The sequence below is a fragment of the Canis lupus genome, chromosome 13 (genome assembly GCF_048164855.1).
Source record: "Canis lupus baileyi chromosome 13, mCanLup2.hap1, whole genome shotgun sequence".
NCBI classification, from domain to species: domain Eukaryota; kingdom Metazoa; phylum Chordata; class Mammalia; order Carnivora; family Canidae; genus Canis; species Canis lupus.
Window position 1 is genome coordinate 35,133,376 of NC_132850.1, and position 18,462 is coordinate 35,151,837.

At 43.5% G+C, this 18,462-nt stretch overlaps 2 protein-coding genes and 1 long non-coding RNA gene across 16 annotated transcripts in view; 2 read left to right on the forward strand and 1 right to left on the reverse strand.

Annotated features, from left to right (window-relative positions):
- Window positions 1–2,050, forward strand: part of LOC140602878 (uncharacterized) — a 33,527-nt gene extending 31,477 nt beyond the window's left edge. The window contains exon 6 of the long non-coding RNA XR_012005824.1: window positions 643–2,050. This is a non-coding gene — a long non-coding RNA (uncharacterized lncRNA). The remainder of the gene's footprint in view (window positions 1–642) is intronic.
- Window positions 1–13,158, reverse strand: part of LOC140602873 (uncharacterized) — a 38,997-nt gene extending 25,839 nt beyond the window's left edge. For 2 of the 10 annotated variants that reach the window (XM_072773087.1, XM_072773088.1), the window contains exons 1-3: window positions 10,191–13,158; window positions 9,577–9,657; window positions 9,038–9,211 (exon numbers count right to left, since the gene is read on the reverse strand). In XM_072773087.1, the coding sequence (XP_072629188.1) occupies window positions 9,038–9,211; window positions 9,577–9,657; window positions 10,191–10,653 (718 nt within the window). In that variant the 5' untranslated portion in view covers window positions 10,654–13,158. Of the gene's footprint in view, window positions 1–1,196; window positions 2,693–3,038; window positions 3,370–5,182; window positions 5,296–6,211; window positions 6,366–9,037; window positions 9,212–9,576; window positions 9,658–10,190 lie in introns of those variants that run through there. The other 8 variants (XR_012005805.1, XR_012005806.1, XR_012005804.1 and 5 more) reach the window with 8 other exon arrangements.
- The window catches only part of CRADD (CASP2 and RIPK1 domain containing adaptor with death domain), a 183,328-nt gene continuing 174,969 nt past the window's right edge, over window positions 10,104–18,462 (forward strand). Inside the window, exons 1-4 of one of the 5 annotated variants that reach the window (XM_072773093.1) lie at window positions 10,104–11,487; window positions 11,593–11,730; window positions 14,385–14,628; window positions 15,854–16,157. In XM_072773093.1, the coding sequence (XP_072629194.1) occupies window positions 14,617–14,628; window positions 15,854–16,157 (316 nt within the window). In that variant the 5' untranslated portion in view covers window positions 10,104–11,487; window positions 11,593–11,730; window positions 14,385–14,616. Of the gene's footprint in view, window positions 11,731–14,384; window positions 14,706–15,853; window positions 16,158–18,462 lie in introns of all 5 variants that reach the window. The other 4 variants (XM_072773094.1, XM_072773095.1, XM_072773096.1 and 1 more) reach the window with 4 other exon arrangements.

Sequence of the window (18,462 nt, forward strand, 5' to 3'; positions counted from 1 at the left end):
GGCAACATTTTGAAAGTTTGAAATAGGGGCTTCTGGGTGGCTCAGTTAATGAGTGTCTGCCTTCAGCTTAGGTCTTGATCTCAGGATCCTGGGATCAAGCCCTGTGTTGAGCAACCTGCTCAGTGGGGAATCTGCTTCTCCCTCTCCTTCTGCCTCCTCCCCCCAAATAAATAATTTTTTTTTAAAAAGAAAGTATGAAATAATGGGCATTAATTTAGACAAAATGACTGACAAGCCCATTGCTCAGCTACATATTGCAAATTAAATTTGGTAAATGATGTAATTTCATTCTATCAGTTACCAGCCCTGCAATCAGGAGTCACTTTACTTCTCCTGTGCCTCCCATTCTAGTTTTGTGAAATAAGGGCCATTTCTTAGTTCCTTTCCAGGTCCAGAAATCTGCAATTGAATGAGACTGCACATTCTGTGAAATAGCTCATATTTTTCCTCAGAATATGCCCTAGCTCACTTGACTTCTATGAGAACACAATCCTTTTGTATAGCAAAAGAACATCTATCTTCAGACTACTGAGTCTTAGAAAGCACATAATAATTGTTGTAGGTTTGCAGAAGGTTCATACGTTAAATAATGAGCTGACTCTGGTAAATGCTGTTTTGGATAATGTCTTCCTGTGCTTGCAGGATGTGCCTCCTAGGAAGAATGTTTTGAGGGAAGGCAACCCTTGCTCTCCATGTGCTGTCAAGATGAACTGCAACCTTCCGGGAGAGATCCATGGGCTCTAAATTGAAGCTAAGCTGCCACTGTTGGGTGAATATTTCCAGGGAACCTGGCCAAGCTGAAGGGAGCAAAGTATCAATAGAGCAGTAATTAGGTCTTAGGACTTTGGGATAAGACTGACTTATATTTGAATCCTAGCTTTGCCACTTAGCTAGTTATACCTACTTCATAAGGTTGTGCAAGAATTGAAAAAAGCTAAATAAGATGATATGTATAAAGAATGGCCCCAATTCCTGGAAGTAAATGTTCAATAATTATTAGCTTAAAAAATTAAAATTAGTGCTGTCGAGGGAAATTGGATCAATCAAACTGGGTCTTGGTGAATATGTTATTTTACATAAAAACATGTGTTGTTTTGCATTCTGTTTATTCTTACTGTAAAGTTGTGTCTTATTGGCTATTTGATTCACTGACTTCTTAATTCAGGAACTATTTAGGGGCATCTGGTGAGCTCAGTGGGTAGAGCGTACGACTCTTGATTTCAGGGTCATGAGTTTGACCCCCACATTGGGCATGGAGAACTAAAAAATAATAAAGTAAAAGAACTATTTATTGAGCATCTATTATGTGTCAGATTTCTTTGTATTTGTTGGAAACACAGCAGCAAACAAGATGCAAATGTCCTTGCTCTTATGGATATGCATGTTAATGAGGAGAGACCGAAAGTGAAAGAAACAAGTAGGAAGCAATTAATAACAAACAAGAAAATTTACTGATAGTGATAAATGCTAAGGAAAAGATGAAACAAGGTGATGTGATAGAGTCTGAGGGAGCAGTTCTAGATCAGGTGTTCAGGAGAGGCCTCCCTAGAGAAGTGGCATTTAAGGTGTCATCTGAATAACAAGATGGAGCAAAGTTCTAGATGATGAGGAAGATGGAGAGGGATGTGATTGGGTTTGGAGATGTGGCGAGAGAATCAACAGGATTCATTGATGGGTTGGATGGGAGGTATGAGGAAAAGAGAGGAATCAAACATGACTCCTATGGCCTTGGCTAAATGGGGTAGTGGTGCCATCTACAGAAATCGAGCAGGTTGGAGATGATGTGGCTGAGGATGATGTTTAAGAAGAATCAGAAGTCTGGATTTGAACAAATTGAGTTGCCTGTTGAACTCTGAATGGAGTTTTCAAGCAAACAACCGAGTACAGGAAACCAGAGTTAAACATTTAGGGTTTTTTTTCCTTAGATAATATTTAATGGAGTGAGCTGGAGTAGTGTACTTAGGGAAATGAATAGAGTTAGAAAAGAGAAGAGGTTGTAGGAGTATTCTTAAAATGTCAGGTACTTATGACTCATAACAAAACTTTAGAATAATAATATATAACTCTTGTAGAATTATCCACATAAAAATGAACTGAAAGGACTTTTTGACTTTCTTACATTCTTTAATATATATAAATGGGGACCAAAAAGAAGTCTGATTGTAATACACTGGTCTTATAAGTATTCATTTGACCCATATTTTTGAGTGCCTATTGCAGGCACCATTTTATGTACTATGTATAAAATGAAATCAAAAGAACTAGTTATGTTGTTGGCCAAACATATTTACTGAACACATGCTGTGTTCATAGTACTAGATGATTTGATAGAGACCACAAAAATGGAAAATCAGTTCTCTGTTCCCAAGAGAAGACAGTCTAAAGCTGCCACTCAAGAGGAGAACCTCTCAAAAGTCACGAGGGAAGTGTGTTTCCTTTTCCTTCTGCCTATCTGATGTTCTTAGGCCATTGTCTATTGGGAGATCTATGTGGGCCAAATGAATTTGGTGAAGTAGGCTATTGTCTAAAACTCATTTTGTCATTGGGAGAACTTCCATGGGCAGACAGAAGCTCATTTCAGTCCATTTCATACTTGTAGTTGACTGGTACTCCAAGCATCCCCAGCATTCAAATCCTCATTATCCAGGGAGAAGAGACATAAAGAATCCATCTAATGGCGGATTTCTTTCCCCTGTTAAATTAAACACAGTCTCCTTGAAGAACAGCTCTAATGCTTCAATATTAATATCCACTATTTGTTCAAAATTCTATACTTCCTGTATAGTTAGTGGATGAGTTGGAAGTATGCCCACTTATCAGTGCAAATGGGAAGGAAGAGAAGTACCTCTTCTGGGCTAATGGTTAAATTTGCCTTAAGATGCAACTGAATGTTTTGGCAGATTGTTGTCAGAAAGAACAGCCTGACATCAATTATGTGGAAATGAAAATCATTATATCTAGTAGTCATTGTCTAATTTTTAAATGGACTTTATGAGGTAAACCCAGTTAAAAGCTTAGTTCATTCAAATACTTGGTACCTTTACTGATAAATCATCCTGGCAGATGATGATTGAAGTTCTGCTTGGAAAGAAACACTCTGTAAGATCCATGTGAAGGTTTTCTTTTCTTTTTTCTTTTTTCTTTTTTTTGGTGGTCAGTGTGGCCAATTGGTAATGGAAATACTTAGGGTTTTGAGGGGGAAGCGGGGTCAAATAATTTCTTGGTGCTTTATGATGTCAAATTCTGTTGTCTCAGCCAAACACTTGGCTATATGCTTAAACAGTTTAAAATGTGTGGTGGTATTGTTCCTTGAGAAACACCTTGACCCTTTTCCTTGAGGCCAGCATAGTTTGCTTCTATGTCATTTTCCTTGAACAAGAATAGAAGGTTGGTTACTAAATTGTTCATCATGGAATGTTTAACTTAACATTTAACTTAACATTAACATAAGTTAATCACTTATGTCTGCTATCCAAAGTGTATGGATTTCTCTTCCATCAATGGTACATGATGTGAGCCCAGTAGATACTCAGCAGAGAACGTAGCTATTAAGTTTTGCCATTCAGAAGACTTAGATTTGGTTGTTAGCTAGTACTTGACAGTCTAAATAGCATTCATTATTCATGTACTAGTTTCTTTAAGTCATTGCATTTAGTTATATCACCAGAAAGGCAGACCTAGATGTATTATCTTCTGCTTTATGTTGGGTAATACCAGGAAGGTACATTTGAACAACATTTTGGTATCTTGTACAAAATAACACAGGGAAATCATGGTATTAATTGATCTAATGTTCCTTATATAAAGAATCAGATGATAAATTCCTGCTTGCAACCAGCATTGGAGAAATGTTAGTCTTTTTAGATTACAGTGTATTTTCTGAGATGGGAACTGCACACTACAAATGGTTTTCTCTTTTTATCATGAATATTATGAAACTCAGAACTTATTTTAGCATGCCCTAATATCTTTAGGTATCCTATTACCTTAAAGTCTTACTGGCTTCTTATCCATATTTTAAATGTGTACAGTACAGTTTTATAACTACTTTAAGTTTTTGAAGAAAACTAAGAGAGTTCACCTCCTTTAAGAGGCTTTCTCTGGAGAATCAGTTGAAATCAACTCTCCTCCCCTAGCTCCCTGACCAGTTTTTCTTATCAAAGCACTCTTCACCATTGTAATTGTAATGTACAATATACTGTTGTACAATTGTATTATCATATTGCATTATTGTATAATAATTATAATTATGTTGTATTATTGTATAATACAATAAATACAATGATTATTTTTGTTTGTTTGTTTCCTCTAGACTCTAAGGTTCATTAAGACAGAGATCATATCTCTTTCAGTATGTTAGCCCTAGCCAGTCCTAGCACACAGTAAGTGGGTTCAATAAAAACTTGTCAAATTCTGAATAAATTGTAGCAATCCTAGTACTATCAATCACTAAAGTCTTATAATACTTCAAACATCTGGAAATGTTGTTGGGATATTATATCAGTACACAATAATTTGCATAATAATGTATTTGGCTCCTTTAAAGATTATTTATTTGAAAGAGAGAGAGAGAGAGAGCGAGCACATAGGAGCAGGGGGAGGGGCAATAGGAGAAGAGGGGAGAGAAGCTGACTCCTTGCTGAGTGGGGAGCCTGATGCAGGACTCAATCTCATGAACCTGAGATTATAACCTGAACTGAAACCAAGAGTCAGATGCTTAACTGACTGAGCCACCCAAGTACCGTTATTTGACTCTTTTAAAAGATTTTATAATTTAGGTTTTTATAAACTGTCTCAGAATTTTTGCAATAAGCTATAATTAACCTAAAATCAAAACAAAATATTAGAGAACTTGAGGAATCATCAGAGTTCATAACTTAGTAAAAGAATAATTAATTAGTACATATGATTCAGGTAATATTACTTACAGCATAATACCTTTATCAAGAGTTATACAGAAAGAGGGGCTAGCATGGCTGAATATTCCAAGTATAGTTTTAGGATTTACAGTTACAGAGATAGATGCCTGTATTTCCTTTGACAAATACTGTTTTTAAATCTTTTTGGGAGGCCGGGAGAGTAATGGGGAAGAGAAGCTATATGAGATTCCTACTGCATGTTCAGAAAATAGCAAATGTGAAACAGGGAATAAGAATTCAGGTCCAGAAGTCTTCATACCTACCTGACGATGGGCACATCCTTCACCATCGTCCTTTTCTACTTCTTTCCTCCTTTTCTCTCCTATCCCTTTATTCTTTTCTTCCTTTAGTTGTCAAATCCTTAGTCTTCTCCAATCTGTGAGAGTTTCATGACTTTTTAATAGTAATTGTCAGATATTTTGTGGAAGGTGTCCCAATTTGGGTTCATATGATGTTTCAGTGGATCTTAGCCAAAAGGCCGAGAAGCGATAATACGATGTTTCCTCATGAAAACACTGAGATTATGAATTTTGGGGAAGGATAGCCCAGAGGTGATATGCCTTTTTTGTCACATCATATTGGGGCACATGATGTCAATACGATTTACTTCTGGTGATGTTAAGCTTGATCATTTGGTCCAGGTAGTGTCTGCTATGTTTCTCTGCTATAAAGGTTTTTTTCTCCCTTTCTAGTATAGAGTATCTATTGGTCAGAACTGTGTGACTTTTTGTACTCAGCTTTACTGAGATATAATTGACAAATAAAATTTGCTTACATTTATGTGATATTTTGATATATCTATACATTGTAAATTGATTACCACAATCAACCTTGTTAACATATCTATCATGTCACATAGCTATCATTTTATGTGTGGTCAGAACATTTAAGATCTACTCTCTTAGCAAATTTCAAGTATGCAATATACTATTAATGATAGCCACACACTCTACATTAGATCTCCAAAACTTATTCATTCTGTACAACTCAAACTTAGTAGCCTTTGACCAACATCTCCTTACTTTCCCCACCCGCAGCTCCTGGCAACCACCCTTATACTTTCTGCTTTTATGAGTTTGAGTTTTTCAGATTTCACATATAAGTGAGATCATGCAGTATTTGTCTTTCTGTATCTGGCTTATTCTGGCTTATTTCACTTAGCATAATATCCTCCATATTCATCCATGACAAGATTTCTTTCTATCTCTCCCCCCCACCTTTTTTTGTTAAGATTATTTTTTAGAGCAGTTTAAGGTTTACAGCAAAATTGAAGGAAAGGTATAGAGATTTACCGTGTACTCTTTGCCCCACACATGTATAGAATTCCCCATTTTCATCATCCTCTAGCAGAGTGATATAATTGATGACCCTACATTGGCACATCATAATCGCCCAACGTTTATAACTTACCTTTGGGTTCACTCTTGGTGTTCTACATTCCTTGGGTTTGGACAAATGTATAATGACATGTATCCATCATTATGGTGTCATACAGAGTATTTTTTCTGCCCTAAAAATCCTCTGTGACTCCCCTAGTGATACTTGCCCCCCCAATCTGATGGTAAGCACTGATCTTTTTACTGTCTCTATAGTTTTTGTCTTTCCTAGAATGTCATATAGTCAGGACATACAGTATGCAGCCTTTTTTGATTGGCTTCTTTCACTTAGTAATATGCATTTAAGGTTCCCTCATATCTTCTCATTCTTGATAACTCATTTTTTTTTTAAAGATTTTATTTATTCATGAGAGACAGAGAGGCAGAGACACAGGCAGACGGAGAAGCAGGCTCCATGCAGGGAGCTTGACGTGGGACTTGATCCCCGGTTTCTAGGCCACGCCCTGGGCTGAAGGCAGCACTAAACTGCTGAGCCACCCCGGGCTGCCCTCATTTATTTTTGGTGGGGGGATGAATCATATTCTACTCTCTGGATGTGTGACAGTAAAAATGTCCATTCACCTACTGAAGGACATCGTGGTTGCTTCCAAATTTGCCAATTATGAATAAAGCTGCTAAGAATATTTGTGTCAGGTTTTTGTGTGAATATGTTTTCAACTCCTTTGAGTAAATTCCAAGGAGGACATTGCTGGATCATATGATAAGAGTATATTTAGTTTTGTAAAAAACTGCCAAACTGTCTCCCAAAGTAGCTCTTCTGTTGTGCATTTTCACTAGCAATGAAGGAGAGTTCCTGTTGCTCAACATCTTTACCAGCATTCAGTGTTGTCAGAGTTCTGGGTTTTGGTCATTCTAATAGGTGTGATTTTTGTGGGACCCAAGGAATGTAACAAAAATCCCCTACCCCTGGACAAGCAGAGCAGGACTAACTCCATTTTGTGCTACACCCGCCATCTCCTGTATAACCCCCACAGGACCTGCTTATTGCTTAAGGCGCTGCCCCACCCTAGTCAACCGCTGGGCACACCCTTACCGGAAACCAGCTCATATAGGAATGCGGAACCCCTAACCGCCAAAGAATGTAAACCCCACCTTTTGCCCGCCAAACCTGCGAGCCAATTCTGACCAGTGATAGGCTAGTTCAAACGGTCACTATAGGGTAAATTGTAACTCAGCTGGCCACCTGCGTGTGGATCGACATGACCATGTGTGTGTTATAATCTCATTGGGCACTGGCCCCTATAAAACTGCTTCGCCTCTTAACCTTGGAGTCCAAGTCCCTGCTCCGCTGTGTTTGGTACACTTGGACCCAAGCTCGAGCTTGTTAATAAACCCTCATGTGCTTGCATTGGTGTTGCCTCCTCGGTGGTTTCTCGGATTCGCAATCTTGGGCACAAAAATTTTCTTCTTTAAGGGCCAAATATATGTATATTTGTAATATATGTAGTTATGCATGCACATATACATATAATCTCACATTTTCTTTATTCATTTACCAATGGACATTTAGGTAGATTCCTTATCTTGGCTATTGTGTATAATGCTGCAATGAACTAGGGAATGAAGGTATCTGTGTCAGATACTGATTTCATTTCCTTTGGATCTATACTCAGAAATGGGATTGCTGGATCATGACAGTTCTACTTTTAATTTTTTTAGGAATCTTCATGCTGTTTTCGATATGACTGTACCAATAGAAGTGTGTGACTTTTTTTTTAAATCGAGTTTGAGAGTTATTTTACTTAGTTAATGGGATTTATTGAAACTATCTTTTTGTTAAATTTTCTAATTTTTTAAAAAAGGTTTTTTAAAATTTATTCATGATACACACACACACACACACACACACACAGACAGAGGGAGAAGCAGGCTCCATGCAGGCAGCCCGATGCGGGACTCAATCCCGGGACTCCAGGATCATGCCTTGAGCCAAAGGCCAGATGTGCTTAACTGCTGAGCCACCCAGGCGACCCTTAAATTTTCTAATTTTATTGTGAGATGGTGGAGTACATAGTTTGTATGATATTGATTTTTTTTAATTTATCAAGGTTTCTCCATAACTTAATTTGTGATCTATTTCTGTAACTGTTTCAAGTGTGCTTGAAAAGAATCTGTTTTTCCCCATAGCTTAATTTCCACATTCATGAAACAGGAAGAACCAAAAATGTCTGACTCCTTTGATTTTTGCTTTGAAGGTTGCAGGACTAAAGACCAAAGAAGAAGACAGAAAAATACATTTGACTCTTTGTTCTGCATGTTAACAATGGGTATGTCTTGACACAAGTAAACATGGTAGGGGAAAGAGAAAAAGGGAAATATCTGTCCTTCCTGAAAATAGATTTGTTACCACTGGGTAACAGGTGCTTAATCCTCTGCGGGGGCACATTTCCAGCCTACAGAGAAGGAATAAACAGAGTGGAGGAGTAATCATCTGTGATAGTGTTTCTGATCTGTGTTTGACTTTTCAGTCCGCTTGCCTTAGATATTCATTTGAGTGAAGCTGAACCTTTGGTCTGCTGCTCAGAGAAGTATCATTGTATGCTAATGTGGGGTGGCAATCCTGCAGTCAGCTGACTGAGGTCAGTTGACTAGTTCAATTACAAAGCCAGCCTAGTTGCTTAGAGGGTAGCATGAATGCTCATCTAACTTTGCCACATGAAGAGGAATTTAATAATCAAGGGCTTCTCTCTATGAATTTAAGTCAGATCCTTAACAGCTAACCTCTTAGGTTGCTCAATATCTGGATTCCATGCCCCTCAGCTCCTGCACGACTGGTCTCTTGCTGCCTTTGACTCTCTTCTCCTCTGTGAACTCTTGTGGAACTCACTGTTTGCTCACTACCTCTGCTGCACGTCATCATTAATATCTCCTTCCAGTTCCCAGAAGATCTCAAGCCTTTCCAAATAGAATAAGACATTAGGAAGTGTTTTAAACTAGGTAGTTTTATATGGGTGTGCTTTGTGCCATTTGTTTCAACTTTGGTTTTTGTTTGAAAATTACCAAAGTTTATAGTTGGAAAAATTACACCCAAAAGTCTGCTGTAACCTCAGCTATTGCCAGTGTTGCAAGAGGTCTGCACTTCATCTGGATGAAGGCAGAGAATGTTGCTAATGACTGCCTGTCCACGTACAAAAGCTAAATCTTGCCCAGGAAAGGAACAGCAGTTCCAGAGGAGAAAAAAGAAAAAAAAAGAAAAAAAAAAGGGAGAAAGATTGTGAAGAGAGTACTAGGAGCTCAGAGTATCAAGTGAGAAGTGGCACCTGAATGATCTGCCAATATTCCGGCTGTCGTTAGAGCAACCAATGCTTCACCATATGCGACCGTGGGGTAGATACTGTGTACTGGAAAGGGCATGAAATTAGAAGGACCTGGTTAGAATTCAGGTTTTGCTATATATTAGCTGTGAAAGTTTGGCTGGGATATTTGACCACTTTGATTCCACAAGTCTTCACATCTGTAAAATGCTGATAATAATACTTGCCACCCATGTAAAGAAATGGTCACTACTGGTATAATAAAATAGTATATTGTATAGCAACACTTCAGACTGGTCACAAAAATGAGAAGGCTTTGAGGAGGGAGGTTTAGAACGGTTTTCCACTGATCTGCTTACAAAGATCTTCTCATCTTCCACCAGAGGGGTTCGTTGAGGAAACCCGGGTAGTGTCTAGTGTCGGGCCGCGGGACGGGCCTCAAGATGGCGGCCGAGGCCCGCAGCCCGCAGCGCCGCGGAAGCCTGCACGCCTCGCCCTCGGCCGCGCGCTCCCAACCTCCCACCTTCCGCCCGCTCTGCCATCTTTGATTTCTCCGTCGATCGATCGTCGGGAAAGCTCACAATCTGGTGCCGAAACCCGGGGGGAGATGGAGACCTCACCTGGGTGACGGACGGCTGACTCCTCTCCCGGCCAGGACCACCAGCGGCCTCCTGCCCCGCGGGGTGTGGCCGAGCTCGCCGTCCGCGGTCGTCCTCGCTCTGCGGAAGGAAACGGCAGCTGCGTCAGAGCCGCTGCGTCAGAGCCCCGGCCGTCGCGACACGGCCTGCGCCCCCGTGGCCCCCACCCGGCGGTCGCGACACCGACGGCCACGGCCTCCGCCCCGGTGGCCCCCACCCGGGCCGGCTCCCAGGCGATCTGGAGCCGTCCTCTTCCCCGCGGCGGCCTCTGATTCTCTTCCCTAATTCCAAGGACGAACCGGGACCCCGGGTTTTGACCTTGGAATTGCCCAACCAGGACTATGGGAAACACCCAGTCCAGGATTGGTCTGAAAACTCCATTGGGCTGCCTAACCTTGACGTCTTGGGGTTCTCCCATGACCTGAGGAGGCGTCGCCTTACCCATTGTTGTACGGGAGCCTGGCCTCAATACCAATTAGACAACCGGTCCCGAAGGCCTCCAGAGGGAACTTTCGATTACCAAATTCTTATGGATCTTGATAACCTTTGCAGACACCAAGGCAAATGGTCCGAGGTTCCTTACATACAAGCTTCCTGGGATCTGCGCTCCTGGCCCTCCCTCCGCCCTCGATGTTCGCCTACCCAAGTCCTACTTGCCCGTACCCCACCTCCCGACATACCTCCTACCAACCCCAAGGACCTCGACTCTTACTCCCCTTCTCCCCTTTCCGAAAGCCCGGAGAACCTCACATCCTCCCACCGCTTGGGGCCAGCGGCTCCTCCACCTCCCCCTTACCCTGAACCCAACGCTGTCCCTCCTACTCCTTCCCCTCCGGCTCCCCCACCTCCTCGACCTCCCCTCCGGTCGCCGCCCGGCCCAGATCTCACCAGACACCGTCCGGCCTTGTCTGCCCCTTGCGGGAGGAGCTGAAAAACGGCTGGGCTCTTTCTCTGCCAGCCCAGGTAACTACATCAAAGAATTTCAGTGTTTGGCTCAGGCCTGTGACCTTACATGGCACCACCTACCTGTGGTGCAGACCACGACTCTCACTCCTGAAGAGAGAGCGCAGTCGGCAGCGGCGCGGGAACACGCCGACCAGGCCCGTCTCCCGGCCTCACGATGCCCGTGGGCGCCCCGGCGGATCCCGGAGGCAGATCCTGGCAGTGGATCCCAGCGGCGGATCCCGGATGGGATTACCAGGCCGGCCAGGAGGGCCGCGGACGCCGGGACCGCATGGGGCAATGCCTCCTGGCGGGCATGAGGGCGGCCTCAAACAAGGTGGTCAATTATGACAAACTGCGAGAAATCGTTGAGAACCCCGATGAGAACCCTCCCGTGTTTCTAAATAGACTTAGGGAAGCCTTAACCCAATAACCCAATTAGATCCGCCTCCACGTGGAGGAGACCCTGAATCGGTGAATCCGGCTTTCCGACTACTGGGTGTGGAGGACGACTGACGGCGCCCAGACCCGGACACCCTACTCACCCATGCCAAGCCCAGGGTTACGCTCCAGGTAGCGGGTAAGTCCATATCCTTCTTGCTGGACACGGGGGTGACCTATTCTGTCCTGCCCTCCTATTCGGGACCTAGTCACCCCTCCCCAGTGATGGTGATGGGAACTGATGGCACCTCCTCCAGTCCTAGGTCAACCCCGCCCCTCACTTGTAGCTTGGACGGGTTCCCTTTTGCTCACTCTTCCCTTATCATTCCCTCTTGCCCGGTGTCCCTTCTTGGAAGGGACATTCTCCATAAACTCAGGGCCACTATACGACTCTCCCCCTCTCCCACCACCTCTAGCCACCTTACTCTTCCCCTTCTGGTGTCCCCCTGGTCTGGGATACCTCCAAGCCAGTTGTGGTGTCACACCATCAACCTATAAAAATCAGACTCAGACCAATCTACCTATCCAACCCGTCCTCAGTTCCCCATCTCCCTGACACACCTATAAGGATTTAAGTTCATCATAGACCGCCTCAAACAACAGGGGCTCCTCATACCTCATCAGCTCGCCCTGTAATACCCCAATCCTCCCCTTAAGGAAGCCCACTGGGGCTTATCGCCTCGTTCAGGACCAGGAGTGTTGACCTGGGTGGCGCCTGGGGCTGGAGGTATCGGGGCCTCAGTCAACTTCTATTATAAGCTTTCCCAGGAACTTAACGATGACATGGAATGGATCACCGACTCTCTTAACAGCCCTACAGACCCAACTCTCTAGCCTGGCAGCAGTGGCCCTCCAAAACAGGTGGACTTTAGACCTCCTCACAGCTGAAAAAGGAGGAACATGTCTATTCCTCAATGAAGAGTGCTGCTACTATATCAATCAATCGGGTATTGTCACCACCAAAATCCAGGAACTCCAGGACCGCATCCAGTCATGACAGCAGGGTGCCACTGCTTGGGACCTCTTCCCTAATACATGGATGACTTGGCTTTTTCCCTTGGCTGGCCCCCTATGTGCCATAATCATCCTAATTTCCTTTGCGTCATCCGATTTGTGTCATCCGATTTTTGTGTCATCCGATTTTTGCAGGGAAAGCTCCAAGAAATCGCCCGGGTGTCAGTCAACCAACTCCTTTTACACCCCTACACTCGCCTGCCCACATCCGACAAGCCCTACGACACCCTTATGTCAGCAGGAAGCAGCCAGATCTGAGTCGCCCCATATAACAACAACAACAAAAAAGGATCGGAATGTTGGGCTGGCGAGATTGGGGACCTCAAAATAGCCGACTTGAGGCTAGCAACCTCCCAACAACCCCGCCCTACCCCATCTTATAAGCCTGCACACTTCCCCCTTTGGGCGCAACTTCCCTGACTCTGAATCACCCAACCTCGCCCGGCAGCACTTCCTATTAAAGCAGGCTCGAACCCACTGCCGGGCTCTGCCATCTTTAATTTCTCCGCTGATCATCGGGAAACCTAACATCTAGAAATAGTGATATTTGAGTTTTTTTTTTTCCTGTTACCATAAACCAATTCTTAGCAGGTCTATGACTTTCTGCATATAGCACCAAACTGATTTAAAGTGAATCAATGAATGTGTTTATATGCCTTATTTCATAAAGGAATTCAGGAATGACCCTCCTTTTGATATTCTGGTATCTCTCTATATTTGGATCATGCATTTTTCTTGTCTTCTGAATGAAAAATGTGGTGAAATCAGCAGGTCACCAGCCAGCATCAGCTGCTCTCTTTTTAGAATGTCTTTCTGTGCTTTAGAAGCCAGAACTCTCCAAACCACATGCTCCAGACAGCGTTGCTGCAAATGTTCTCCATGTGAAATAGCTGTCACCAATTGCATGCATCAAAGTAAGCTTTGCAGGTGCTTTTTTGATGCTGCTGGAAAATACAGGTCTGGAGACCTTGGCTTTTCTGCAGCAGTGTTTCAATGACCAGTCACTTACTCTGTTGGTGTTGACAAGAGGTTGGGACTGTGGAGTGGTGGCTTCCGCTCCTCCTTCCTGATTGTGGCCGTGAGTCAGTCAGGCAGTGCTGTTTAGGCCTCTTCCAGCCTTTCTAATGACTGTGAATGTCCCCAATTTACCATGACAAATCCCTTTCTTTCTAGAGTAGCTAGCTGGTTGCTGCAACGGGAACTCTGTGATATAAAATGATATAAACGACCCTGCATTTTAGTGGAGGGAAACAGATGACAGGTGACAGATCAATACTTGAGTAAAAGTTTTAATAAGAGGTTGATAACGTACCACAGATAAAAACAAAGTTTGAAAAGGGATGGGGAATGCAGGAGATTAATGTTGCAATTTTAAATAGATTGGTCAGGAAAGGTTTCGTAGATAAGGCGACTTTTGAGACTTATCTATCAGGTCAGTTGTGTGCAACGCCCTGCTGGAGATCCTGTCTTAAAATACTCCCTTAAAAAAAAAAAAAAAAAAAAAAAAAAAAAAAAATACTCCCTTAGATAAACCCCTACGGGGATCCCTGGGTGGCGCAGCGGTTTGGCGCCTGCCTTTGGCCCAGGGCGCGATCCTGGAGACCCGGGATCAAATCCCACGTCGGGCTCCCGGTGCATGGAGCCTGCTTCTCCCTCTCCCTCTGCCTGTGTCTCTGCCTCTCTTTCTCTCTCTCTCTCTCTGTGACTATCATAAATAAATAAAAAATTAAAAAAAAAAAAAAACCCTACGTGACTTACTTAACTGTTTTCCATTTCCAGGAGGCGATATTGTTTACCCGCAATAAATATGGCGGAAAAAAGCTTCAGTCCCCCACACTTGGGCCCGCTCAGCAAACATGGAGACAGCACTTCCTGTGTTTGCCCTCAACAAAGATGGCGACAGCACTTCCTGTGTTTGCCCTCAACAGAGATGGCGACAGCACTTCCTGTGTTTGCCCTCAACAAAGATGGCGACAGCACTTCCTGTTGAGGGGCTTCGCCTTCAACAAAGATGGTACTTATGGTACAGGTTCCTTAACAGCCTGGATTCCGGTTGCGGTTTTTTTTTTTTTTTTCCTTTAAATACATGTGTTTGCAGACGTAAGTAACAGGAAACCAGAAACCCCGTATCCATTTTTTTCTCGAAGGCCCCGCACCGTGGCCTCTGCGGCCTCGGCCCCGCGTGGCTTCCCCGCCCACCTAACTTGCGGCGTTTGCGAGCCGGGCCCGGGTTGGGGAGGCGGTGGCGGTGCTGGGGGGGCCAGCGCCCCCTTCCATCCGTTCTGAAGATCATTCCCTGCTCAGGTTGCCCCGAAAATCCCTCCTAGTTCTTCCTGTTGGTAATACAGCAGGACTTGAGGTGGCAAGGAGGGAACTGAGGGCTCTAGACGGGCGTGGGCGGCCGCCAGCGCACGCCGTCCCCTCCCCCGTCGCTACCTCCCCCCACCCCCACCCCCACCCCCACGGAGCCCCCCCTGTGCCGCCCCCCGACCCCTCCCCCCTCCCCCGCTGCTTCGCCTTCGAAGCCTGGGCACCGGCGCCCCGAGACCCGGCGGCGGGCCTGGCTACTGACCACGGCTGCAGTGGGGGGAAATCCCCAATAAGCGTCCCTCCCACGTGCGGTCCTGGCGGTGGTGCCATAGAGATGCGGAACGCCTAGGGGGAGGGGTGCCGCGACCACCCGGGAGGCGCCCCGCAGAGCACACCTAGAGGTGACGGGGCGGGGGCTTTGCTCCCAGGGGCGGAGGACCTTACAGGGCTCGGTACCTGCGGGCCTCGCGCCCACGCCCACTGCGCTGCGGGCTGAGCAGAAGCCGGTCCGAAGGCCGCCTGCGCGCGGTGGCAGTTTCTCTGGCGTTGGGGTATATCTGATGAAGTCGACGTTAAAGGAAAGCCGCTGGTTCTTGTTAGTATGTTAAAATGAAATGCTGCTCTGTAATTCTCAGATCAAAATTGCTTTTAAGCAGGGTCCGTGGCCCAGTTTTTTCCAAACGTCCTTATCAAGCAAGGAATCCAGCGAGGACCCCATTGTGTGGAAAGCAAAATTAGAAAAGATGATTCATATTCAGGGTTGGTCATTATGCTCAGAAATATTCAAGATTACTTTGATTTGGCTTAACGGCCATATACTAAACACCACGGCCTGGCACTCCGCCAAGATTCCTAGACGTACCTGACCTTAAGGAGTTTGCCTTTAGGAGGGTTGGTCAGCTTCCTGGAATCTGAGCTACTATTTCATGTCTTCCCAGGGAGAAATGGAAGCTAGAGACAAGCAAGTGCTTCGCTCCCTTCGCCTGGAGCTGGGTGCAGAAGTACTGGTGGAGGGACTGGTTCTTCAATATCTTTACCAGGAAGGGGTCTTGACAGAAAACCACCTTCAAGAAATCAAAGCTCAAGCCACAGGCCTTCGGAAAACAATGCTGCTGCTGGATATCCTACCTTCTAGAGGTCCTAAAGCATTTGATGCATTCCTAGATTCCCTGCAGGAATTTCCCTGGGTTAGGGAGAAGCTGGAGAAGGCAAGGGAAGAAGCCATAACTGAGCTCCCTGCAGGTAGGCCTGAAAAGATCACTTCTGACCAGCTGCAGAATTGTGGAAACTATGTCCTTTGGATGTGAAGTTGGGGTTTTAGGTGAGCAGTGGGTAAGGAGTTTGGCGTGAAGGCACATGGTGTTGGAGGCTGAGGAGGAGGAGGTGGAATTAGGAATGGTAGAGCCGGGGATCCCTGGGTGGCTCAGTGATTTACCGCCTGCCTTGGGCCCAGGGCGCGATCCTGGAGTCCCGGGATCAAGTCCCGCGTCGGCCTGCTTCTCCCTCTGCCGTTCTCTCTCTCTCTACGTCTATCATGAATAAATAAATAAAATATAAAAAAAAAAAAAAAAAAAAAGGAAGTGTAGAGCCATGATGCAGAGGGTGAGGAGGGAGGTCACAGAATACATTTAGAAATGCTTCCAGGGAAACTTGGCAAGTCACTTGGGAGGCATGTTCTCATCTGAGAGCCAGGTCATATCTCAGCTCTTGGCATCGGGAGCCATTTGGAAAGTACAGATGGGAAAGCAGGCATCAGGCTACCGATAACGGATTTGTGGGGTGCCAGAGCTGCCGGCTGGGAAAGGTCAGCTTCATGAAGGAGGAGACAGTCTCTAGGAAGGCATGCCTTGCACCTGTTCCCTAGGCCAAAGGGGATTATTTAGAGAGCTGGTTAAGTTTTTAAAGGTTATTGATTGAAAGTCATTCTTTTTAGTTTGGCTTTGTTCAGACACCCAGAGTATTTAATATTATAAGAATAGTAGTTTGGAGAGGGTCTGTTTTGATTTTAAAGAAAGTTGAAAGCAATGGAAAAGAGAAACAATCCTGATGCTACTGGCCTGACTTGTAGCAGGAAGAAGATATGATGTGAGACGCTTTCCCTCTTAACACTTCCATGACTTACTGTTTTCCAAAGCTTGAGGAGCAGAGAACTGAATTGCCAAAAAAACCCAAACCAAACCAAAACAAAAACCCACCCCCAAAACAAAACAAAACAAAAAAACAACAAAAAAAAACCAACCCCCAAACCTCCAAAGTATAAATAACATAAATTAGTTTAAAAAGAAATAAGTAAAATAAAAAAATAAAAAATTGAAAGTTAACTTGCAAATTTTTAATAGTTAGGAAATAAACATTTTCCGGAGTTTTTGAAAGTAGTGATAGTTAGAACTCCTCCGGGACAGTGGTTCTCAGACTTTGTTGTTGCAGTTTTAAAAATACCAACATAACTGGTTAAAAAACAACTACCAGTAATAAAAGACCAATTTTATTATTTTTGCCCCATGGACCTCATATTTTGTTTTATTTTGAATGATTTTTCAGACTGCAGGTACTAACTAATCATGATGAATTCTTCTATTTTTATTAATGACATATGTCTGAATATCTGCTCTGCATGAGATAACCACTTAACTTAGGAGGGCTTGGTTAAACCCCAGTGGAAAAAACAAACATATTTTCATTTCCTAGCATGGCTGAATTTCAGGTAAATGTATGTGTTAGGCTTTTTGAAATACTGAAAATAGCTGTCCTTTCAGGGCCACAGGAATTCAAGTGTCCTTACAAAATTAAATACTCCAGGTATGTGAACAAATCCAAACGAAAGTATCTAAGACGTTTCTACCAGTTTACTGAAAACAGAATAAATATTGTGGAACTGGGGACATGTTAAGAGAAGTATTAGGGTATCCAGTGTCTTTTCCTGGTGTTTAACTTAGAGATGCCTCTTGGCACCAGATAGTTGGAAACAACAAAACAAGCGAAACGAAACCCCGTTACTACCAAAATATTTCATTTAATTTTACAATCATTTTGGGTGATGTAACCAGTTCTGTTCTATGTTGTTCATAAAGGTGTGACTCCATTTTCATTTCTTCAAGATTTATTTAGAGAACAAGAAGAAATTGTGATTTTTTTTTTTTTTTTTTTTTTTTTTACCAAATGGTGAAAGTTATACAGAAGTTGAGGGAAAAATAATTTTTTTTTAGGTAAGCAGAATGAAACAGTATAACGTGAGAAAAAATTGAGTGTGTCTGTGTGAAAAATATTAATTTGTTCTGTGGAAGTGTTCAAATGGAACGATAGGTTGGCTACTGTACAAATTATGTACTCTTAATTGTTTTACTTTACATTTTGTCGAGTAACACAGCTATTGAAAAATGTTTGAAGAGAGAGTTTGATTGACATGTATCAGCAATGATAATCACAAAATCTTACTTTTAAAATAACTTAATTATTGAGTATTTTATGTAAGATCATAAAATACAAGTAAGGTATGGTGAATAATGGTGTAGCAAACACCTGTCTCCCCATCACTCAAATTAAAAAA